Source organism: Typopeltis vanoorti, chromosome 12 (genome assembly GCF_054136105.1).
Source record: "Typopeltis vanoorti isolate ZY-2024b chromosome 12, IOZ_Tvanoo_1.0, whole genome shotgun sequence".
Classification (NCBI taxonomy): domain Eukaryota; kingdom Metazoa; phylum Arthropoda; class Arachnida; order Uropygi; family Thelyphonidae; genus Typopeltis; species Typopeltis vanoorti.
In genome coordinates, this window is record NC_143560.1 from 35,792,067 (window position 1) to 35,814,585 (window position 22,519).

A 22,519-nucleotide genomic window follows, 5' to 3' on the forward strand; every position below is an offset into this window, starting at 1 on the left:
CCTGTCTTGTCACTTTCGCAAAAAAAAAAAAATAAATAAATAAATAAAAATAAAATAAAATAAATAACCTCTTCCATTTCTCTTAATTTTAATAATACATAAATTCAAGGCAAGAATATAATGTCTTATCTTCGGTAAATTAATGACGCCACTCTTGCAAAAGTTTTTTTTAGATCAAACTATCCCGCATTTTAATCCTATGATGAAATTCTAAGATTTTGTAGACTGCTTATTTTTTTAAAAAATAAGCATTGGATTGCAAAACATCGTTGCATACTAACAGTTTTGTATTATTTCGTTAATGTTAGTCAACTTTTTATAGATATTTTTACTTACGCGTCCGCTGCTTTTTCCATTTCCGTACAGAAGTAGTCGTGCGCAAATCTCCGGATTCCAATACAGTTTTCGGCATTTATGTTGTCTAGAATGAAGTAACAGCAGTCGTCGATCATTCCTATCACATTAAATTGGTCGGCAGCCGGCAATAGATCAGTTACGTTGCCACAGTAGACGTGGGTTATTCCAGTATAGGCATATTTGATTATAAGATATAACATATCAGCGGAAATGCCAGGAATGGTAATTTCATGACGTTCTTGGGCGTTTAGGGTGCTTGTGAAGAGGGCACGGAAGTAAGGACTACACGCGGTCATGATGGATCTGTGAATAAGAAACACACCGCCATCCGTAGTTCGAAGTAGACCATCGCACAATTCCCCTTCTTTCCTCATCTCGTTCAGGACTTCCATACTATCGAAGAGGACGGTAATGTGTTCTAAAAAAGTACTGGTTAATAGTTGAAAACAAAATAAATTAACCAGTTATGGTACGGTAGGTCCTTGTGGTCTTGCACTACAGTGGAGATCTTCGATAACCACTACAGCTGTTGTCCTCTGGCACCCGGGCCTGAACGAACGGATGCCCGAGTGACTTTGTAAATATTTGATATATCAGAACGGTTTTATTTTATTGTTGATTTATGATCTAGCAGTGTTGTTGGATTATTGTTGTGATTTTTTTTTTTGATAGTGTGTTAACATGCATTTTTACGTTATTTGTTAGAACCACTGTTCTGTATTACAAATTCATTGTTACACCGCTTGTTTTGATATTGCTTGCAGTACCAAAACAACAGCGTAAATATAACTTTAAGATATCGAATGTTTATTCCATGATTAGGAATTGAAAACTACTGTTTGAATAGAACATAGAAACAAGTAACCACTGCTTACCCACATAACTGTGTGTTAGTCTATCACAGAGTTAAATTGGTAAAATATTCATCCTGGTTAATCTACAGAATTACCCATACCCCTGTTATGGGGGAATTATCACAGCATTAGATAATGAATATCATCTTTCATGGTGTGATAATCCATGAAGATGATCTTGACATTCCTCAATAAATTCTTCTATTTCAATAATGATCATGTTATTATTGTGTCCAGGATAAATCGCATCTTAAACAAGCAAATATTGTAAATAAATTCGTGTTAGATTGCCTGGGAAGAATTGAGATTGGATATTTCCCTAATTTTAAAATCTTTTCACAGTGTAAAATAAGAATAATGTTCACAACATGGCATTAATGACATGCTAGGTGTAAAACAAGTATAAACATGTTTTTAAAAAACCGATCGTAGAGCGCACATTGATAAGAAGTCAACTTTAAAGAATTGTAATGAAGTCAACTGACTGTTAAGCCAAATAAATAAAGCTAACCTGTTGGTACTGTTGGTAGTGAAATTTGAGAGTGAAGACAAATGCAGTCTTTGTTTAATAACAATGTCCTTAATATCAGGAAATTTCCGAATTTTTTTTTAATGGAAAAGTTGTATATATAAGTAAATTCTTTTAGAAACAATAACTGAATTTCATTTCAGAAATCATTAACTGATTCTGATACTGCAAATAATTAAAAACATCAATGTTATTTATCTAATCAATAAGTTGTGTTGATTTTTTTATATCTAGCACGTCATTAATGCCATGTTGTGAGCATTTCTTGAGCACTTACCTTGTTTCCATTTGAGGTCTGATCACATCAAGAATCCGGTTATGATCCAAAGCCCTTTCTTTCAGAGTTGTCTTTCACTAAGTTGAGGCCAAAGAAAAGCTTACACGAAGCCATTTACAATTTTTAATCGTTTGCGAGTGTACTTCCACCTACCGTCGAATTGTAACTCTTATTTCAGTTCTAATTTCTTCCTCATCATCGGCATATATTTGCTTGTATACTTTTTTTTTGCATAAAGTTTCGTAAATTTAAAACTAAAAATAACATCTTTACTGTTTATTGTGACCCACTTTATCAGCTTTTCAAACCCTAGTAAAATGTTGCAAATACACAACCCAAAATATTCCATCGATGGATGTTATGTGTTTTGTAACATAATAACAGTTAGTGGTCAGCACAGAATTATATTTCGGCATAATAAAAACGCTTTAACGAATCTAAGAGTATGTTGTAGTTTCTTTTGTTTTGTATCTTATTATCGCCTTTCTTCGACTACACTTCCCCCCATTTACAGTTTTGGATAAAGTTACACGGTTTCTGATCACCTTGAAACATTTGAAATCCAGCTGCTGATTTTTTTTCTTTGCTTGAAATTCGGTCTCCAAGTCTGAAATGGTTAGCATTCACTAATGGGGATGCGATGTTTGACACATTAAGCTGAAAGGGCACTCATAACCCTCTCTACAGTGTAGGGTGGTACAGGGTGGTAAGGAGAAATAAAGTCAGTCTTTGAGCTGAATATCAGTTTTTGATCAGCCGTGTGTTTGAGACCAGAGAGAGAGAGAGAGAGAGAGAGAGAGAGAGAGAGAAATTGTTTTTATAGAATTAATCGCTACATTAGTAGTTTGGAGGAGAAAGTTTAATGGGAAAGAATGCTCCTCCCAGTTAAGAAATTCAAACCCAGGTCTTTCCAATCAAAGCATATCATGTTATTGACTGTGCTTTTAGAGTCAAGAGTATATCTTTTTTTCCTGTGTTAAGTTTTTTATCTGGATTAGAATCTTACAGAAAAGGATCACGCAACCACATTTCATCTGATCTATTACCAGAGTCCTGTATAAATAACAAACAAAGAAACAAAAAAAAAATCGGAGAAATCGAGAACTTAAATATCTTTCAATGTACTGGGTTTGTGCTCCTGATGTCAATGATATGAGATACATTTAGATGGAACTTGCTGGGAGGGTTTCAAGTCATTGTAGATCAGAAGAAATAGTCGTATATTTTTACGGAGATATTTGGCAGCATCTGGCATATATTATAGTTTGCATTTTGTAGGATATTCCGGTGATCACAGTTTTTTTTTTCTGCAATTTTATTTTATTTTTACTTTATTTTGCGGTTCATCAGTGGGTTATATCTCCGCTGGTTGTTCGTGTAAGCTGTATATAACTGCATCAGCTGTGGAAAATAGTTGTCCATAGCGGTGCTGATAAATAGGACCAAAACAAGTAGCACACACACTTGGCACAAGATCGCTACTGGCAGTATAATGTTGGAGAATTTCCCATTGAATTATTGTCAACAATGTCAGTAGTGTGAGCTGTTGCGTTGACATGAAAGAGCAGGACACGCTTATATGAGTCATTCCGTAATCTTCCTAAGGACAGAAGAGAACTTTTCAAGCACCTTTCTATCTTTATGTTCTTTATGCTCCTGTCACAAGACAACAGTCTTGAGCTCCACGACGGAATTTTATGTCCCATTTCCTCATATTTCGTCGAGTTCTCATAATTTTCTCATATATATTTCAACAAGTTGGAGGCCCGTGGCATGTGATTTACATAAAAACCATAAATAGCTTCACGTAGCCTACATTTTTAAATGAACAGTTTAGTAAAAAGCAACTGTGTACGACTCTTGTCTGTAATAAAATGCTTTTTTGTATTTTTTTGTTTGTGTGACTCTGCTACCAAAGGGTGCAAAAGTACATAAATACCTTCGATGCACTGCGGGTTTTTAATTATATTTTATATTTTTATTTATGTTTTAACATAGCGTGGGCACCTACCCAAAAGGGTTTCCATCATAGTTACATGTGCTGAATGCTATTACCTTCCAGTTGATTGGGGAAACATTTTGGGGAAATCCTCTATAAACAAGATTATTAGTATTTTTTGTTGTATTATCATCTTAATTACTAATTCTGACTTACTTAGATTCGGTACAGTGTAAAGTATAGTGAATTACAAAATTATTTTGAAATAGTGGGTATATATATATATATATATATAGGGCTCCACAAACATAAGCTCGCTCGCTCGCTCGCACATGTCGAGTAGATTTTGCCATCTGGCAAGTAGCTACAGACTGGACAAAATAGAATGTTTTATTTAATAAAAAATACCTTTAATAAAAGATTTTTTGGGAAAAAAATAATAGTGAAGTATGTATATGGTACCTGCTCTATATGAAATACTATTTATTGGCCATCTGGAAAAGAGTCAATATAAAATATAAAGCGATTCTGAATCAAGTATTGAATGCAGAGTGATTCTGAAATCAAGACGCTCAATAGCCATTTTCGTCATTTAATATCCCCTAAAGATCATTTTGCGTATGTTACAAAAGCCATTTTAAATCCAAAGCTTGGTGACATTCTTAAATCACCATTTAAGTCACACAAGGAACAGGTTCCCATTTTGCTTCAAATTAATATGAAGATTACAACCGCAAATTCAGACGAATCAGGTTGTGGCAATTTGTAAAACTGACGATTTCAAGTAGAAAGCGGATACACATTCAAATTTTCGAATTGCGCTTAAAGGGGTCGCTTGATAGTACTCAACAGGATAAAAGGCAAAAGGCTGCGCTAAGCGAATTTTGTTGAAGGAAGCGCTTTTCGTGAAGGAATAAAGTTGAAAACTTGGATGTCTTGCAATGTCTGAAACACATCATCTAGATTCTAGATGATTTCACGCGGCGAAGAATTATTGGCAAGCTTGAAGAAGGCCGCAGAATTACTGATATTTCCAGAGAGTTTGGAAACTCACATACTGTTATATCCAGGCTCTGGGAAGCATTTCAAATCAATGGAATGCGTTCCAGACGTTTGCTAAGAGGTCACCCTCACTCTACCACTGATCATGAAGACAGATTTTTGGTTATAACAGCAAAACGCAATCGGCACACCACGGCAGGTCAGCTTACAAGTCTGCTCTATTCCAGCACAGGTACGCGAATATCTCGACAAAATGTGGTAATGTACCTTCTACAAGTAGGCCTATACGCCCGAAGGTCTGTAGTCTACGTCCCTTTATCCACAGCAACTCGTAAAGCACGTTCACGTTTTCAGTGATGTATACATAAAAATTGGACAAGACACAAATGGGTTAATGTACTCTTTACGTTTTAGTCTTTCCTCAGATTCTAGATGGCACTTGATCTGGCGTGAAAGTGGTACTACTTACCAGCGCGAGAATGTTCTTGAAAGGGATAGATAGGGCAGTGTTGGTGTCATCGTGTGGAAAGGCATTATGCTTAATGGACGCACCGAGCTACAAGTGCTGGAAAAAGGGGCTATGGCTGACTATGAACGATATTGCAACGAAGTTCTTCAACGTCATGTTTGATTGTTCTGTGATGCTGTAGGTGAAGAATTCATTTCTGTGGATGACAATGCCACACCATATCGTACACGAGCAGTGGAGACACTTCTAGAGATTGAGGATATTAATCAAATCGAGTGGCCAGCACGCTCCCCAGATCTCAACTCTATAGAACACTTCTGGAACGCAGTAGGGAGACGCATTGCTGCTCGAAATTCTCTTCCAGAAAAACACTCAGGACCTTATCCTTGCACTGAAGGAAGAGTAGGCCAGTTTGCCCCACGAACTCCTGAATCACTTGGTGCTGAGCATAGTACGATGTTGTGAGAGATGCACCGCAGTTAAGGGTGGACATATCCCATACTGAAATGTCTCTCCTCATAGTTTTCTGTAAGTACATTACTTCCTTAACTACGTCCGTAGGAAATTTTTAACTTTTGCCAAAAACGTATTGCAATTTAATTTGTACGAAATATATCACACGTTTTGCGTAATATAATTTATTAGTATGATGGCAATAAATTTATGTCCACATTTGGCTGTAGTTATGAAAATTTTTTCATATACAGATAAAAATGTAGTTCGTCTTTAGCTTTTGGACACATGTGTAGTATGATGAATATAATAAAATCTATGAAAGGAATAACGCTTCAGGTTCCGGCTTAGAGAATCTTATAATAGAATACTGCAGTGGACCATCAATTGATTTGTTTAAACCAGAATGTGCAATTGATAAGTGGTGTTTTTCTATAAATATGCTAATAATATTGGAACGTATTATAAAAGTGAGGGATCTCGGGCGAGTTCATGTTTTGCATGACGAGTAGGGTTTTGCATAATTTGTTCATTCCTGTATATATCCATGAAAGGTCGTAAACATATGGAACTCATAAACTTGTACCATGTATTGGATAACTGTTAGATAATTCAAAATTCCTTCTTTAGAGATCAACTGTCCCACGCCATTTTAGACTTCGAATGAGAAAGGGCAGTTAGCAGAGTCGCGAGGACGAAACATTTTTTATTCAGACCTACATTCGAATCTCATGTAGGATGTAAGCAACTTTACAAGTGCTTTTCAGCTTACGGCGAGTTAGTCTGTCTTAGGTGGAAGTGACATGGTATTTATTTTTGTTCCCGGAAGCTCAAGTTTATCGTCTCTCTCCCGCGAAAAGACAAACCACTGAACAACAACATGAAACGAATGGACTTAATATATTGGCTTTGTACTTGCTTCGGCCGTAATTACAACTAAATCCAACTGAAAGCATCATGATGATTTCATGCCAGATGATGAAAATCATCCATCTAAATGCTCAAATGGAAGTAACAAGATACATAAGCTCTAGCGAATCGTTTCCCGCAGTAGAATCCATAGCTCGGTGCTGGTCCTTGAAAATAAAAATATTATCAGTCCTTAGAAAATATAAAAATTTCAATGTGAGTAGTAGATAGTGAAAATCAAGCTGTAACAAAATAAAATTAAGCGACACAGTTCGTTATATACTAGTTTAATAACATGCTTATATGCAGATAGTAAACGTGTACTTAATCGGGGGCACTTTGTCTAACTGATATTAAATAACAGTAAAAATATCATCAAATACTTTTATTAATGTTGAAAATCTGTCGATTTAATTCAGCGAACTACGTGCATACATGAACACATGTACTGAATGTATATGTATTCGTGTATGTAGAGGGATTACAAATAATTACTCGTATACTAAAATTGCTCAACCATATAAAGATTAGGAAACTGTGTAAAGATTTATTAACCAGCTACATAAATCGGTTTATTATTATTATTTTTTTAAATTTATTTATTCTGATATGACCAATTATGAGCAACTAGATTTTGAATATACGTGGGTGGCTGAAATGATTTTTTTTTCTGAGTTGGTACATCTGTCATAAGCATCCATGTGAAATTGCAAGTTCTATCGAGTAGTTTTTTAATACAGCTGTCGAAAGCCAAAGTGTTGTCTGTATCCCTTGAAATGGATAAAATTGAGTATCGTGCGGTTATAAAATTCTTTGTAAAAGAAGGTTTAACGCCAAAAGAAATTCATGTAAGTTAATAAAAGTTTATGGGCACTCTTCTCCTTCGTTTTCGACAATTAAGAAAAGGGCTGCTGAGTTTAAACGCGTCCGTACCAGCCTTGAAGATGATCCGTGAAAGACGTCCAAAAAGTGTAACAACACCAGAAATCATTGATCAAATGCACGATATGGTATTGGATGACTGGCGAGTTAAAGTGCGTGAAATTGCTGAGACTATAGGCATTTCAAAAGAACATGTAAGATATATTTTGCATGAAGAATTGCAAATGAAAAGCTTCATCTTCTGTGAGCAAGATGGGTGCCGCGCTTGCTCACAGCAGATCAAAAATGCACTCGCATTAAAATCTCTGAAGAGTGCTTGGAACATTTTAACAAGAATAAAACTGATTTTGTGCATCGATTTTTTACTATGAATGAGACTTGGATTCACCATTACACACCAGAATCCAAACAGCAGTCAAAACAGTGGACAGAAGCCAGTTGTTCAGCGCCAAAGGAGACCAAGTCGGTTCCATCAGTAGGAAAGCTCATGACATCGGTGTTTTGGGATGCTAAAGGCATTTTGTTTATTAATTATCTTGAAAAGGATAAAACAATAACCGGGGAATATTATTCCGATCTTTTAATCAGACTAGATGAAAAAATTCGTGAGAAAAGACCCGATTTGCAGAAGAAAAAAATCATCTTTCATCAGGACAATGCATCTGCCCACAAAGGTGTTTTGGCAATGGGAAAATTAAGGATCTGCACTATGAATTATTGGAACATCCACCATATTCCACAGATTTGGCTCCCTCTGACTTCTGTCTCTTTCCAAAACTAAAAACTCTTCCTCGCTGGTTAGTTTTTCTTCGAATCAAGAGGTGATTGCAGTTGTAGAGGGGTATTTTTCAGATGTTACTGAGAACCACTACAGAGACGGGATAATGCTGCTGGATCATCGCTGGAATAAATGTATTAATCTTAAGGTAGATTATGTCGAAAAATAAAAATAATTTTGAAATTATAAATTGTTTATAATTTCATGGTTTCCAGATTTACCACCCATGTATATGTGATTGTCAATTGGATATATATATATATATATATATAATATATATATGTTAAAGATACCAAGCTATTTTAAACCTGGTTTTTACTCCATTTTCCAAGTAAGCAAACAGACAAATATAAGTCAAGTTTGCGCCTACACGTAATGCAAGTCTAAGTGATCCGTAAAGTAGTACAAGTCTAGGCAACTCGTGGTAAAGGTGAAATAAGCTCTGATCACTACTCTTTAATATTTACCTTTAATGCAAAGCCTTAAGGGGCTTTTGCATTAAGGATAAATATTAAGATAATACAAAGTATTTTCTTAATATGTATTATCTTATTTGTATTATTTTAAGATAATTAAAATAATACAAAGCTTATTTCACCTTTACCACGAGTATGTATGATGTATGATGCTATGCATTAAAGGCAAGGGGCCACTACCCAGACCGGTTTCGACCTTTATTGAGGTCTCTTCAGTGGGAGCCAGGCTTAGAAATACCAAGGTTAAGTAATACAGAGCTTAGGTATTTTACCAAAACAAGTTACCAAAAGGTGCTTTGCCCTTAATAAATAAAAATCTCAGGATGAGAGAAGCTCTGTATTACTTAACCTTGGTATTTCTAAGCTTGGCTCCCACTGATGAGACCTCAATAAAGATCTAAACCGGTCTGGGTAGTGGCCCCCTTGCCTTTAATGCATAGCATCATACATCTCCTCAAGGAGATGGGCTTTGCATTAAGGGTAAATATTAAGAATAGTGATCAGAGCTTTACCGCGAGTTGCCTAGACTTGTACTACTTTACAGGTCACTAGACTTGCATTACGCGCAGGCGCAAATTTAACTTATATTTGTCTGTTTGCTTACTTGGAAAATTGAGTAAAAACCAGGTTTAAAATAGCTTGGTATCTTTAACATATATTATACCCAAGGTAAAAAACTTTATATATATATGTTAAAGATACGAATTAATTTTTTAAACTTGGTTTTAATCCTTTTTCCCAAGTAAGCAAACAGACAAATACATCAAGTTTGCGCCTGCACATGGTGCAAGTTTGAGGCAACTTGGTAAAGGTGGATTAAGTCTGATCACTTTCCTTAGTATTTCCCCCTAATGCAAAGCACATCCCCTTGCAGAGATGTATGATGCTATGCATTAAAGGCAAGGGCCACTACTCAGACCGGTTTCGCCCTTTATTGAAGTCTCGTCAGTGAGAGCCAGGTCCAAAGAATGCCAAGGTTGAAGTAATGCAGAGCTTATAAATTTTACCTAAACAAGTTGCCACAAGGTGCTTTGACCTTATTTAATAAAAGCTCAGGATGAGAGAAAGATGTAGAAAGTTTTATTGACTAAAATCTACAATGCATAAAATATCTGGGTTCAAGTTACATCGCATTAAATAGACTATGTCTTTTCAGTTACCGTGATGAGATGTTAGTCTTATATGAAGGTGGTAGGATTTTACACCAAACATCTTGGGTTTTATACCTACAAAAAAGCAAAACCATCTATTTTGAACATTCACTAGGACAGTGCACTATGGAAGTAGGATTAATTGCCCTGTTATGACATTAATCAGATTTATATGAAGACAAATTACTCGAAACAAATAGGCCATTGAGTCTCACACACCAGGACATGTCATAATTCAGACCGAGAAACCAAACAGTTCCAACTATTTCTTGCTTGACGCGTTAAGTCCCATGGCCTAAAATCTACAATGCATAAAATATCTGGGTTCAAGTTACATCGCATTAAATAGACTATGTCTTTTCTGCCTACCTGTCACAGACAAGCAATTTCGATTCCTGTAAGGGGGTCAGTCCTCTCTTGAACAGTCTTCTATGTCTATCTATTCTTTAGTTTATCTGTTTTGTAAAATGAAAATTCGAGGTTTTCCGAGAGGAAAAACGCTGCTTCCTTAGTATATGACACTTGCTAAAACTCACCTTCACTTGAAAAGTCCTTTGAGACGATATAACGGATAGAAATATCCATATTTGGAAAGCACTGATATTAAAAAAAAGTGATAGCATTATAACAGCTTTACACGTGCTCAGCTTTGGCATCGTTTGTCACGCTACTTTACTGTACTGTTCAAAAGATATGATTTCAAAGAGAACCACATTTTTATTTTTTATTAGTATTCATTTTATTTAATTTATTTTTAATCAGGTTTCGCTGACTCACGCACATTTTGCGTTTGCTGCTCTATTCAGAGGCAAGATGAAAACATCGAATACTTAGAGTAATTCAGTAATACTCTCTATACCTTGGCCTTCAAGGACGATGTCTTTTGGTGAGAAAAACCCAAGTTGGAATCCACCCTAAGAAGAACATTTATAAGGATTTTTAATTGAAGAAGAGTTAGTCAGTGTCACGTTGTGGTGGCGGTAACGATGACAGGATTTTCCTCTGAAACTCGTGATTTTGCACGCAAATAGGCGCAAGGGCAAGCGCACGCACACGCAGTCACACACACATTCTCAGTGGACTGCACAGCCTTAACTGTAATTATTGAAGAATAACTGTATAAATTTTTATGCATCTGTCATTAACTATTGATTGGAGATCCAAATCATTATTTTGAAGGAAAAGCATTAAAATTATTTATCTGGAGAAAAACTTGGAAAAAGATAAAATTTTTGCAACAAGTAGACAAACTGACACTTTTTTAAAATTATTATTTTTAAATGTAATTATATATTATAATTAAATATTATATTGTGATGTAATTAAAAAGTGTTTTCCATATGTGCAAATAATTTTAGGAAATTGGGGGGGGGCGGAAGGAGGAGAAAAAGCAACTGCACGAATTTCTAAAGGGCATTGCACAGTGATAGAAACAGTCTAATTGTAAAGCAGTTTAAAAAAATTATACGTTATCTGTTGTAGCTGAGAAGGATTCCGAAAAATATTATCCCTAAAAATAACAAAATCTTGGCAAAGGTTTTGTTATTTTTGTAAAATATTGTACCAGTAGTGACAGCCAAAAATAATATGGTGAGAATAAAGCTTTATATATATATTTTTTCTGCTTATAATGTAAAGAATGTAGGTCTACGGAGGGCACAAATTTTAGCTTTAATTATAGCATGTTTGCAACCTAAAATGTATTTATAAAATGTTGTTTTAATTTGAAAATAATTTCGATACAAAAATAAAATAAGTGATGTATTTATATACAAAAAGGGCTTTTAAATAGAAGCCTCATTATAAAGATAAAATTGCTTAATAAGAAAAAACTTTCCAGATTTACCATGAAAATGCTTTGAAATATTCATTGTTTATTGTTTTCATATAATATTTCAAATATTACAAATAACGATTAGAAAAATCTTCATCTGTTCCTCTTAGTTTATTGTATTAAATTTATACGTCCACTATTTTTTGCTTTTGCTTTTTACCCCCAAATTTTATACTGTGATTAAGACTTCAAAGTAATAAACTTCACAACTTATACACAGACATTAGTTCTGCTGCAATTATTCTAACCCAAGAAGCTTGAGTCTCTTTTCTTCCATCAGATGATCTCTATTTTTGTGGATGTAATCGCGAACGTTAGGAAGTGATGGTATGACACAAGCTGCCAATGCTGAGCGGATAGTATTCATATCTGTAGCTTCAAACCATTCATTAGCTTTGGCATCGTAGCATTCAACGTGGAAGATAGTGGATACTCCATTGAATCCTCCCATTACAAAGATCATATCATCCATAATCTAATACAAAATAACAGAAAATTATTTAAGAGTAAATTTTTAATTGCTCATGTACTTTTGCAATGATAATGACTAGCAAATTGTAAATCTGAAAATTACACCAAATTACATAATTACATTATGATGTACGCGAAAAAAAAACTGGAACATTTTTATTTGTTTTTATGTTTTGAAAGTATCCAAACCAGATAAGATATTTTCACTTGGAATTTTTCTTTGGCATAGACATATCATAAATATAGTTTTTTTTTTTACTCAAAAAAGCTATGTTTTCTCTTTTGCTTCTCAGCATTATTTTCTTTTTGAACTCTGTACAGATCACAAATCTTCCCTGTGATAGAATACTGTTCTTACGGTTAGTCTGGCATCTCTAAATACTTTCTTTCAAACGAAATAACTCAAAAACTCTTCTCTCTCTCTCTACCTGCGCAATTCTTTCAAAACAAGAATTATCCTTCGTTTTTATGCGAATTTTTCGCACGGAAGGTTGAAAACCTTTTGTGTGTAGTAAAGACTCTGTTCTAGACACGCAATATGGAATTCTTTGAACTAATCTAAGCCTCTATTAAGTAGAGTGGTTCTGGTGGTGGCATCATATTGGGCGTGTACCATCTCATGATATTCACAAACATTCATGCTACACTGCGATCTGACACCATAGCCAGTTAGTTGGTCGGAAAGCAATGCCCTATTCACTCTCGATCAATCAAGCATCAGTTTGGAAGGACAGTTTTTCTCTTGATCATAATTCTCTACCGCTATTCCCTAATTTTAAGGCGTTATGAATGAAAGAAAAATGTTTTGGGAAAAGTGGGAGAAAAGCAGATGTATGAAACTTAGTCCTTCAGTGAATTATTAACATTGTAATAATAGTTAATTGTAAAAAACGATGGCTCTTCATATAATTAATAAAATAATCGTATAAATAAAATAAAAGTATAAAAGAAAGTAAACCTATGGTTTGATTATCTTATGCTCAGAATATTGTCTCTGATGAAGGAAACAGTTTAGTATTTTAACAAACGTAATCAGATTTTTCTTTGTACATTTCGCATTCTTACCTCAATGGCAAAATTACTTCTTGGGAAACTCATGTCTGGAATCGCGCTCCACACATCCTTTTCAGGATCATATTTCTCTCCATTACTTAGGCGACTCACACCGTTGAAACCGCCCAAAACATACAGCTTTCCATGATGACCGATGCAACAGACTCCACTGCGACGAATCTTCATCGGTGCGACGAGAGTCCATTGATTTAAGTCAGGAGAATAGAACTCAACCGAATTAAGACATTCAGTACCGTTAAATCCACCAGTAATGAAGATCAGTTCATCCAGTGTAGTGGCACTAGCATCGCTTCTCTGAATATTCATGGGTGCAATGAAGGTCCACTAAAATAACAAACTTATATAAGAGGAAATATTCTCAACTTTAATAAGAACTATGATTACAAACGCTAACATCATTTTCTGTATTAGTTTAGTAATCCCTATGAAATGCCCCCATCTATAAAGATATTTGTAGTTCCCATCTTTGCATTCAGTAATGCGATGGCAATTTTTTTTTTTTTTTTTGGTGGCGGTTTGATTGGTGATTTGATTTTTGAGTTTTTGTAGTTGGTTGGGGGGGGGGGGGGGAACAAGCATTTTTACGAAGCACCCTGTTTTACTTATAGTGGTTTATTATCGTAACTTTTTAATTTTAATTATAATTTTACGAATTACAGTATAAGGCAGAAATACTTTCACATTAATATATTCTTTTAATCGCCGCTTGTGAAGTTGTTCATTTATCTACACTCAAACACTGCGATGCGATCTGTAAATTCAGCTTACTATCGCAATGATAAAAACAGGCAAATGTTACTGTATTCACATTAGGCGACATTACTTACAAATATAAATACAGCGAATGAGATTAGATAGCACTTAATATCATTGATGAGGATGAGTAGCAAAACATTTAGTAAGTGTTATCTGATCGAATATCACTCTTAAGGTTAAAAAAAGTCTTTCAAATACCAAATGCATGTGTGTATTTTGCTATTGTGTACATTCGAGTTATTGAGGAAGTCAATTTTGTCTTTTTTTATATCGTGATAAAGTTGATACTTCGGTTGAAATTTTGTCTTCTCTGAATGCAGTGAAAGTCAAAGACGTGATGTCCTGACATTTGACTTTCACTGGATTCGAATTCTATGCGAGAAACCTTTATATGGTAGACAACGAAAATGAATAAAATGAATGAAAAATTTACAGACGGTTGTTGTCAATTACGCCTAGCTGGCTGAATGTAACTAGGCATTATAACCTTGATTTTGTTTGTTTTTGTTGATGGTTTACCCGTTTGTGTATTATGCGGAGGAACATGAGGAGACTAAGTTTTGGTGAAGGAAATCCTCCTCCTCCTCCTCCATATAAAATTAGCTAAATTAACTTCATTAGAAAAGCTCTTCAAAATGCTCTTCGTTTTTATACGTTTCGTATCTCCATCCTAAAGGTGTGCGTCGATCTAGATAATCCATTACTGTGATTATAAAGGTTTCGTAGTCGAAAGCTGTCACATATAAACGATTACATTTACAAAATTTCAGTGCTTGTATTAGTGTACATCAATACAGGAGAATCGAGGTTAAATAGAAACTGGGTTAAACAAATAGACAGATCATATCTAAAGTGATTTGAGAATCTTGCAAAACACACCCAAATATGAAACACTATCTGAAGATACTATTTGAAATTTGGCTATAAAAGTCTTCCTAAGTCCGCTTAGAGTGGATCACATGTATGGATACCCATTTTTTTAAAACTTTTGAAAGGCCTCAAGACATGTGGACTATCCTGTATTTTGTGAGTTACACCACACATTTTCTCTACTGAAAAGTGCTAATGCTAAGTATCAAAATGAGAGAGAGAGAGAGAGAGAGAGAGAGAGAGAGAGAGAGGGCTGCTATCATAATCTAGTTAAGCTTTATTTGGAGGAAAAGAGAAGTGGAAGAAGGATGAAGAAGCTCTGAAGCTTACATTTCCAAGCAAAATTTAAGTATTCTGCTTAAATTTTGGGTCAAAATAAACTCCCATTTTCACCCTAGAATCTAGAGAGTAGATGGTCACATTTAGGTATTATTCCTTGAAATAGAGTATAAGAGAAAACAAAAGAGCATTTTTAGGGATTGAGTGAGATTTCTTTGCAAGCATTTATCCTTATATATATGCCATGTAGTGTAATTTCAACTGTGGATAATGTTTATATTCGTGACTATTGGACGATACCTTCATACCTGATTGCTTTTTGGGTGGTAGCTCTCTGCTGTGTTCAGTCGATATTGGCCATTGTATCCTCCCATCGCATATATTAGGCCATCCACGGTTGCTGCACTCACATAACATCTGGAAAGCATTGTGAAAAAGATTTTAATTCGAATACGAACTATTTTTCATGATCAGTTACAGTTATTTCAAATAAACGCTTATTTTATTCAGGAACTTCGAGTATGTACATAAAATTAAGCACTAAGGAGGAATACCAAAATTTTCTTAAAGGTGAATAGTTATTAAATTCTCTATTGGAAGTTTCTGATATTAGAACTTTATGTATACGAATGCAGTTATCCACTGATGACTGCATTCGTCTACATAAAGTACAACATGCAACTAGGGTCCAAGCAACAGACGCATAAGAACTGAGAACCGACATAAAAATTAATTTCATTTTAATCGAACAAAAACCAAAATGAGAATGTAAAATATATTTATTTTAAATTATTTAACCATCTAATTAGAGTTGGGTAAACAGCACGGAAACTCTCTTCAGAGATTGGTACCTTCCACTTGATAGTGTTCCACATGATGCACAATATCTTAGGAATGCGAAAGATCGTTGGCACGCTGAATGATAAGTTCTATGTCATCATTCAAACCATATTGCTACCCATCGCCTGCCACATGCAGTAACTGCAGACGCGCCATACTTTGGCTGAAAATTGGGGCGTCCTGACCCTGTGTCATTGTGGCCATTATTTCGATATTTGCAACATGCTGACAGCAATATGCGACAAATATGCGTTGATCTTCTTTAAACACAGTTTTTTTCCTTTCGTTTCTCATTGGTCTGTGTATCTGTTCTGCTGTCTGAGTGGTCTGCATTCCTCCATGGGTACTGTTATCAGTATCAGGTGCAGTTTGAAAACATTCTCCCAACCACGACAATGTTGGCACTACTTCCTTTCTAGCCCTCGTATATTTGCTAAATCTTTCACGAATCATAAATCTAACTGTATGAAACATTTCTCGTAAAATACGAGAAATGTTTCATACAGTTAGGGCACCTCTCTGAAGAAAAACTGGTACAACAACTACGTTGGAACAAACAAATATATACAGATTGAATTATTAACATAGAATTGCACCATATTGTAATAGTATGCAAATTACCTGCGACAGTGCATAGGAGCAATCTCTCTCCACTTCTTTGTAACAGCATTGAAACTGCGGCAACTACTGAAGTATTCCATACCATCAAATCCACCGATAACGTATATGTCGAAACCGATCACTGCACACTTGTGATAAGCACGTGGTCCAACAGGATCCACCTCGTCCACCTAAATTATGGAATAGATTAATAGTAGTTTAGTACTTAAAGACTAGCGTTACAATTTGCAGGAATACTCAAAGAAAGTAGCATATACTATCCCCTCACATAAATTTAAAGAGCGTTGCTGCATTACTATTAAAGTTGCTGTTTGAGATCACCACACATGTTCCGCCTGTATTCATCATAGTTAATGTATTTAAGAAGTAAAAGTCATATTCTCTTATGATTTCTTCATATGGATAGCATATACTTCTGGAAGTTATTTATTTCCATCTTTTCTACACGCACTGGTTTTCATTCTAAACTTCGATGCAACTATAAACAAACGGTATTCGTGTTTACGTTTTCTTTCCGTGGCTTCCATTAACGTTGCTTTTGTGCAACAGCAAATAAGCAACTACCGTAAACGCTAGAAAGCAAATAATACCATAGGAGTTCAGAGCAATATCTGATACGCATGATGGCAGAGTAGGCTGTACGTATGCCCACTCTCCCTTTTCATGGTGGCGAGTTACAGCTGCTCTACTCAATTCTTCATAACACAGCTGTGACTCGCTAGTGTCCATCGTGCAGCTTATTTGGTAGGAAATCTCTAGGTTCAATTCTCACCGTAATGCAAAAAGAATAGAAGAAATATTTAAAAAGGCTTTTTAACCGAAGATGAGTTATCGCCGATTTATACAGATTGGACAGGTTTTTTTAGTTGTTTCTGCATGGAGATCGGTTAGAGGAACACATGCATACACTTTCTAGTCATAACGCATTTATCTTATAGCCTTAGTTGCTTTAACATGATATAAACAATTAATTACTTGAATCGTTTTTATGTTATGTCTCTGGTATTTGTCCGCTTCGGTGAACAAAAATCAGACGAAGCTCTGGGCGGAAACCCATATTAAACTACTAATATACATATGTACTGTCTTTGTGCATATATATATATATATATATATATATATATATATATATATATATATATATATATATATATATATATAAATATATATAATATCATGTCATATTATAGGGCCCGAACAGTGTAAATGTCAGTTATCATAATGCTATAAACTCATTTGGATATCTAAATATTTCTCTTACCATTATCCATCTGTCAGCTCTTGTGTCATATGTCTCCACAATGCTACTAGGTCTACCTCCACTCCAACCTCCGATGGTAAACATGATTTCGTGCGGTATTCTTGGGAGAGCCAACTGTGGCGTAATGATTTCGTCATTCTTTTTGGTAATCATTTCCAGATCGTAGTAAAATTTGAGAGAGTCAATGACAATTGGTTTGCATGTGTCATTGCTATATACCAAGGGATGTTGCTTTACCTTTTTCATAAAGTATTCAGTGTCTATCAGACCTAAGCGAAGGCAGTTCATCAAATCGGCGATGTGCATTTTCCGATGTTCAAGATCGTATTCGATCCATAGGATCACAGCTTCCCAAGCAATTTCCTCGTTAGCAACATTCAGTTCTTCGCAGCTAAAGATGGGAATAACGTCTTCTAAATTAAGTTGTAACAGTTCTTCACTTTGTGCAACTACCTCAACAAAATTAGTCATCAAGTACCTGCGGAATAAACAAATTATTGGATTAAAATATATTAGTTTTAAAAAAGAAAGTGACAAATATTAATATGTGACGTAAATAACTTGCACTATTTTTTATATGGCTTCCCCTACGAATGGCTTTTATATAGCACATTCGAACTATTGTTGGTCAAAGGATTTTTTTATACATATATTGTATTTTAATTTAGAACATAGAACTTTTTTTAGTCGAGGTGACTCTCCAAATTGGTCGCTAGAGCAAGGTTTATAGATTATCTGTTAGCCCATCCCAATTACTAAATGTACGACGGATTTACAACATTCTCATAAAAATGGTGTGCTAACAATTTTTTTTCAATACATTATTATGAATTATGTCATGACAAAAGTTACTGGGCAGAATATGGGCATCACCGATCAGCAACTCGATCTGTTTTAATGAATCTAACTTAAACATTTAGTTTCAACGAAATATTTAAGAAATAGTGCAATAGTTTTAATTTCAAGATTTTGATTCGCAAAAAGAGTAAAAGAAAACAATTAAAAATGAAAAAGTAATTAATAATCAAAAACCGCATAAATAATCGGGACAGCCTATTGATTCATTCATGTTATTTCGCAGTTCTTCATATCGCTGTTTCTGTAGTGATTTTTCCAGATCTATGACGAATAAACGTTTTTGCCATATTTTGTCACGTATCATTCATAGTATGCACATACCTTATTATTTATTTGTATTAATTATTTCATAATAATCATCATCATCATGCGTATCAAGGATTTAGGCCTAGCATGGCCTGTTCCGGCCTTAGAAGTCATCGTTGAATCGTTTAAGAGGATGTCCTGGTTTTCTTTTTCCTAATGGCTTGTACTTTAAGGCTTGTTTTGGTAATCTTTCTGTTTTCATTCTTTGAACGTGTTCCATCCATTTATGTTTATATTTTTTCATTTTTTCTATTTCTCATAAACTTCATTTCTGCTGTTATTAATCTTTGTTTGTCTTTTTGTTTTATTGTCCAGATTTCGTTTCCATACATTAAGACTGGTAGGGCTAATGTTTTGTATACTTGTAGTCTAGTTTGTTTTTGAACTAGGTTTGGTTTAAATATAGAGTTAATTACATCTGTTATTTTTAAATATTTTGCAATTTTTACGTTTATATCTTTTTCATTTTCATATGTGATCGTACATCCTAGGTAGTTAAATGAATTCACCTGTTCTAAGATCTTGTTATCTATTACTATTTTAGTTCTTGCTGGATCTTGTCCTTTAAAGGCAATAATTTTTGATTTTTCCGTTGATATTATCATACCATAATCTTTGGATATCTCATTTAGATCTAAAATAGCTTTCTGTAAGTTATCTTCAGAATTTGTAATTATTATTTGGTCGTCGGCAAAGAGGAGAGTGTTTAAGTTCACTGTAGGATAAAGTTTAATTCCTTGATGTAAATAAATTTTTATTCATTTTATTATTATTTCATTTAGGTAAATATTAAAAAGAGTTGCTGAGGGGGGACATCCCTGTCGGAACCCTTGGTTTATCTCTCTCTTATATGATAGCTCGTGATTAATCTTATTTGTATTTGATTATTTTCATACATACTTGTGATAGCTTTTAGGATATTATTTGGTATTTGTCTTTCTTTTAATATGTTAAATAATATGTTTCTTTTAACTTTGTCAAATTCTTTTTCAAAGTCAATAAATGCAATATGTGTTTCTAAATTATATTCTTTTCTTTTCTCTATTCTTAATTTTAGGCAAAAGGCCGGGTCTATACATGATCGTTCTTTTCTAAATCCATTCTGTACTTCCAAAATAAACTTTTCGGAATATTTCATTAGTTTGCTATTTAAGATTCTGCTATATATTTTGTAACAGGAATTTAGTATACTGATACCTCTATTTTTAGGGTCATCTCTATTACCTTTCGTAAAGATAGGAATCACAATTGCTTTTTTCCATTCTGTTGTGGGTTACTTATTGAATAGATTTTATTTAAAAATAATAAGGGTCTCGCTTTAAACCTTATTCCTGCATATTTATATAATTCTGAACCTAGCTTTTCTTCTTCAGGTGATTTTCCGTTTCTTGTTTCTTTCAGGCTGATTTCTAATTCTTCAGTTATTTCCTTTTATTTTCGTTAATTGTTTGCCAGTTGTCTTTTTTAAAATATTCGTCTGTCCACAGTTCTGTGTAGTAATTTAGAAATTCTTCTAATTTCAATTCGGTGTCTAATTTTACATTTTCTTTAGTATCTGCATTTAAGTGTTTCAAAATCTTATATACATTGGATCTTATTTTATGTAAATCATGTTCTAAATTAGAAACAAATTTGTTCCATGATTCTCTATGTCTTTTTCTGACTTCTCTTTTAGCTATGGCTCTTATTCTTTTATATTCTGTTTCATCTTCTAATCTTTTACTGCTTAACCATTTTTGATAGGCTTCTTTTTTCTTTTTGATTATTTCTTTGATTGTATCATCCCAGATCTTCAGTTTTTTCCTTTTATTGAATTTTTTGGTCTTTCCTAAGCTTTCATTTGCTGTGCATTTAGTATCGTTTTTATATTAAGCCATTCTATTTCTATTTCTTCATTTTGTTTTATTTTATCTAGATATTGGTTAATTCTTTCTTCATATAGCCATTGTACATTTGTGTCATTCAATAGTCTAGTTTTATAAACAAATGTTTCAATTTTTCTTTCTGTTCTTGTTACTTGTAGCCATTTAGGTGGTAATCTTAATTTTATTTTAACAAGGAAGTGGTCACTGCTTATTTCATATCCTCTGTGAACTCTTACATCTAGTGAAAAATTTGATGCCTTTTCATTTAATATAAAGTAATCTAATGTTGATTTCCATCCTCTTGCTGCCCAAGTATATTTATGTATGTCTTTATGTTTATAGAAGGAATTCATTATTTTTAGGTTATTATAAATTACAAAGTCAATCAATTTTTTACCATTTCTGTTTAGAGTGTGTTCTCCATATATTCCTATATTATTAATTATTTGTATTTTGCAAATGAAAATTTGTCACAATCAGTGTGTTTACTACTAGCTTTTTACTTACTTGTGTGCTGCTTTCTCTAATTCCGGACAGAAGTAGTCGTGCGCAAATCTCCGGATTCCAATACAGTTTTCGACATCCATGTTGTCAAGAAGGAAACGACAGCAGTCGTCGATCATTCCTATGACATTGAATTGGTCGGCAGCAGGCAACACTTCAGTTACATTGCCACAGTGGACGTGGGTTATTCTAGTATAGGCGTATTCGATTATAAGGCGTAACATATCTGCTGAAATGCCAGGAATCTTAATTTCGCGACGTTCTTCGGCGTTTAGGGTGCTTGTGAAGAGGGCACGGAAGTAAGGACTACACGCGGTCATGATGGATCTGTGAATAAGAAACACACCGCCATCCATAGTTCGAAGTAGACCATCGCACAATTCCCCTTCTTTTCTCATGTCGTTCAAGACTTCCATACCTTGAAAGCTGAGGACGCCATCCCGATATTTAGGATCCATCCCCAGTTCTTTATGCAGCTGTATAAATTTGCGGTGACAGTTTCGGTCCTGGTTAATAATTTTCTTTTTAAGGTAACCAGTTATGGTACGGTAAGCCGTGGTGGTTCTGTACTAAAGCGTAGATCTTCAATAACCACTACAACTGTTGCCCTCTTGCACCTGGGCTTGAATTTCAAACAGACGCCCGGGCTAACCTTTCAATGGTCTGAAATGTTTCAGCTGTTTTGTTGTTGTCGATTGGTGTTGTTATCTCTATCAGACTTCAAATAATGCTATTGGTTAGTCATTGTTATGAATTTTGGTGGATAAATATTCGCGATTGTTTAGCATTAGCCATAGTTTCAAATAGTTGCGTCATTTATTCTGAGGGCGCTTGTAGTTCTATTGTTGTAAACCACCCGTACTTGTTTATGAAAATATAAAAAGAAAATTTTGAGATGGAATGT

General features: G+C 34.5%; 3 protein-coding genes across 13 annotated transcripts in view; 1 reads left to right on the plus strand and 2 right to left on the minus strand.

Annotated features, from left to right (window-relative positions):
- Positions 1–1,036, minus strand: part of LOC150100691 (kelch-like protein 10) — a 36,864-nt gene extending 35,828 nt beyond the window's left edge. For 5 of the 6 annotated variants that reach the window (XM_090401809.1, XM_090401811.1, XM_090401810.1 and 2 more), the window contains exon 1: positions 337–1,035. In XM_090401809.1, the coding sequence (XP_090257935.1) occupies positions 337–749 (413 nt within the window). In that variant the 5' untranslated portion in view covers positions 750–1,035. Of the gene's footprint in view, positions 1–336 lie in introns of all 6 variants that reach the window. The other variant, XM_090401813.1, reaches the window with a different exon arrangement.
- Positions 1–22,519, plus strand: part of LOC150100692 (AN1-type zinc finger protein 2A) — a 316,183-nt gene that overhangs the window by 34,515 nt on the left and 259,149 nt on the right. The window lies entirely within an intron of this gene.
- LOC150100693 (kelch-like protein 10) lies at positions 11,931–22,402 on the minus strand. The gene is made up of 6 exons (XM_090401401.1): positions 21,619–22,402; positions 18,083–18,560; positions 16,822–16,991; positions 15,669–15,777; positions 13,447–13,779; positions 11,931–12,385 (listed from the first exon to the last, which is right to left on the minus strand). The coding sequence occupies exons 1-6, from the start codon at positions 22,071–22,073 to the stop codon at positions 12,149–12,151; spliced, it is 1,782 nt and encodes a 593-aa protein (XP_090257527.1). The 5' UTR covers positions 22,074–22,402; the 3' UTR covers positions 11,931–12,148.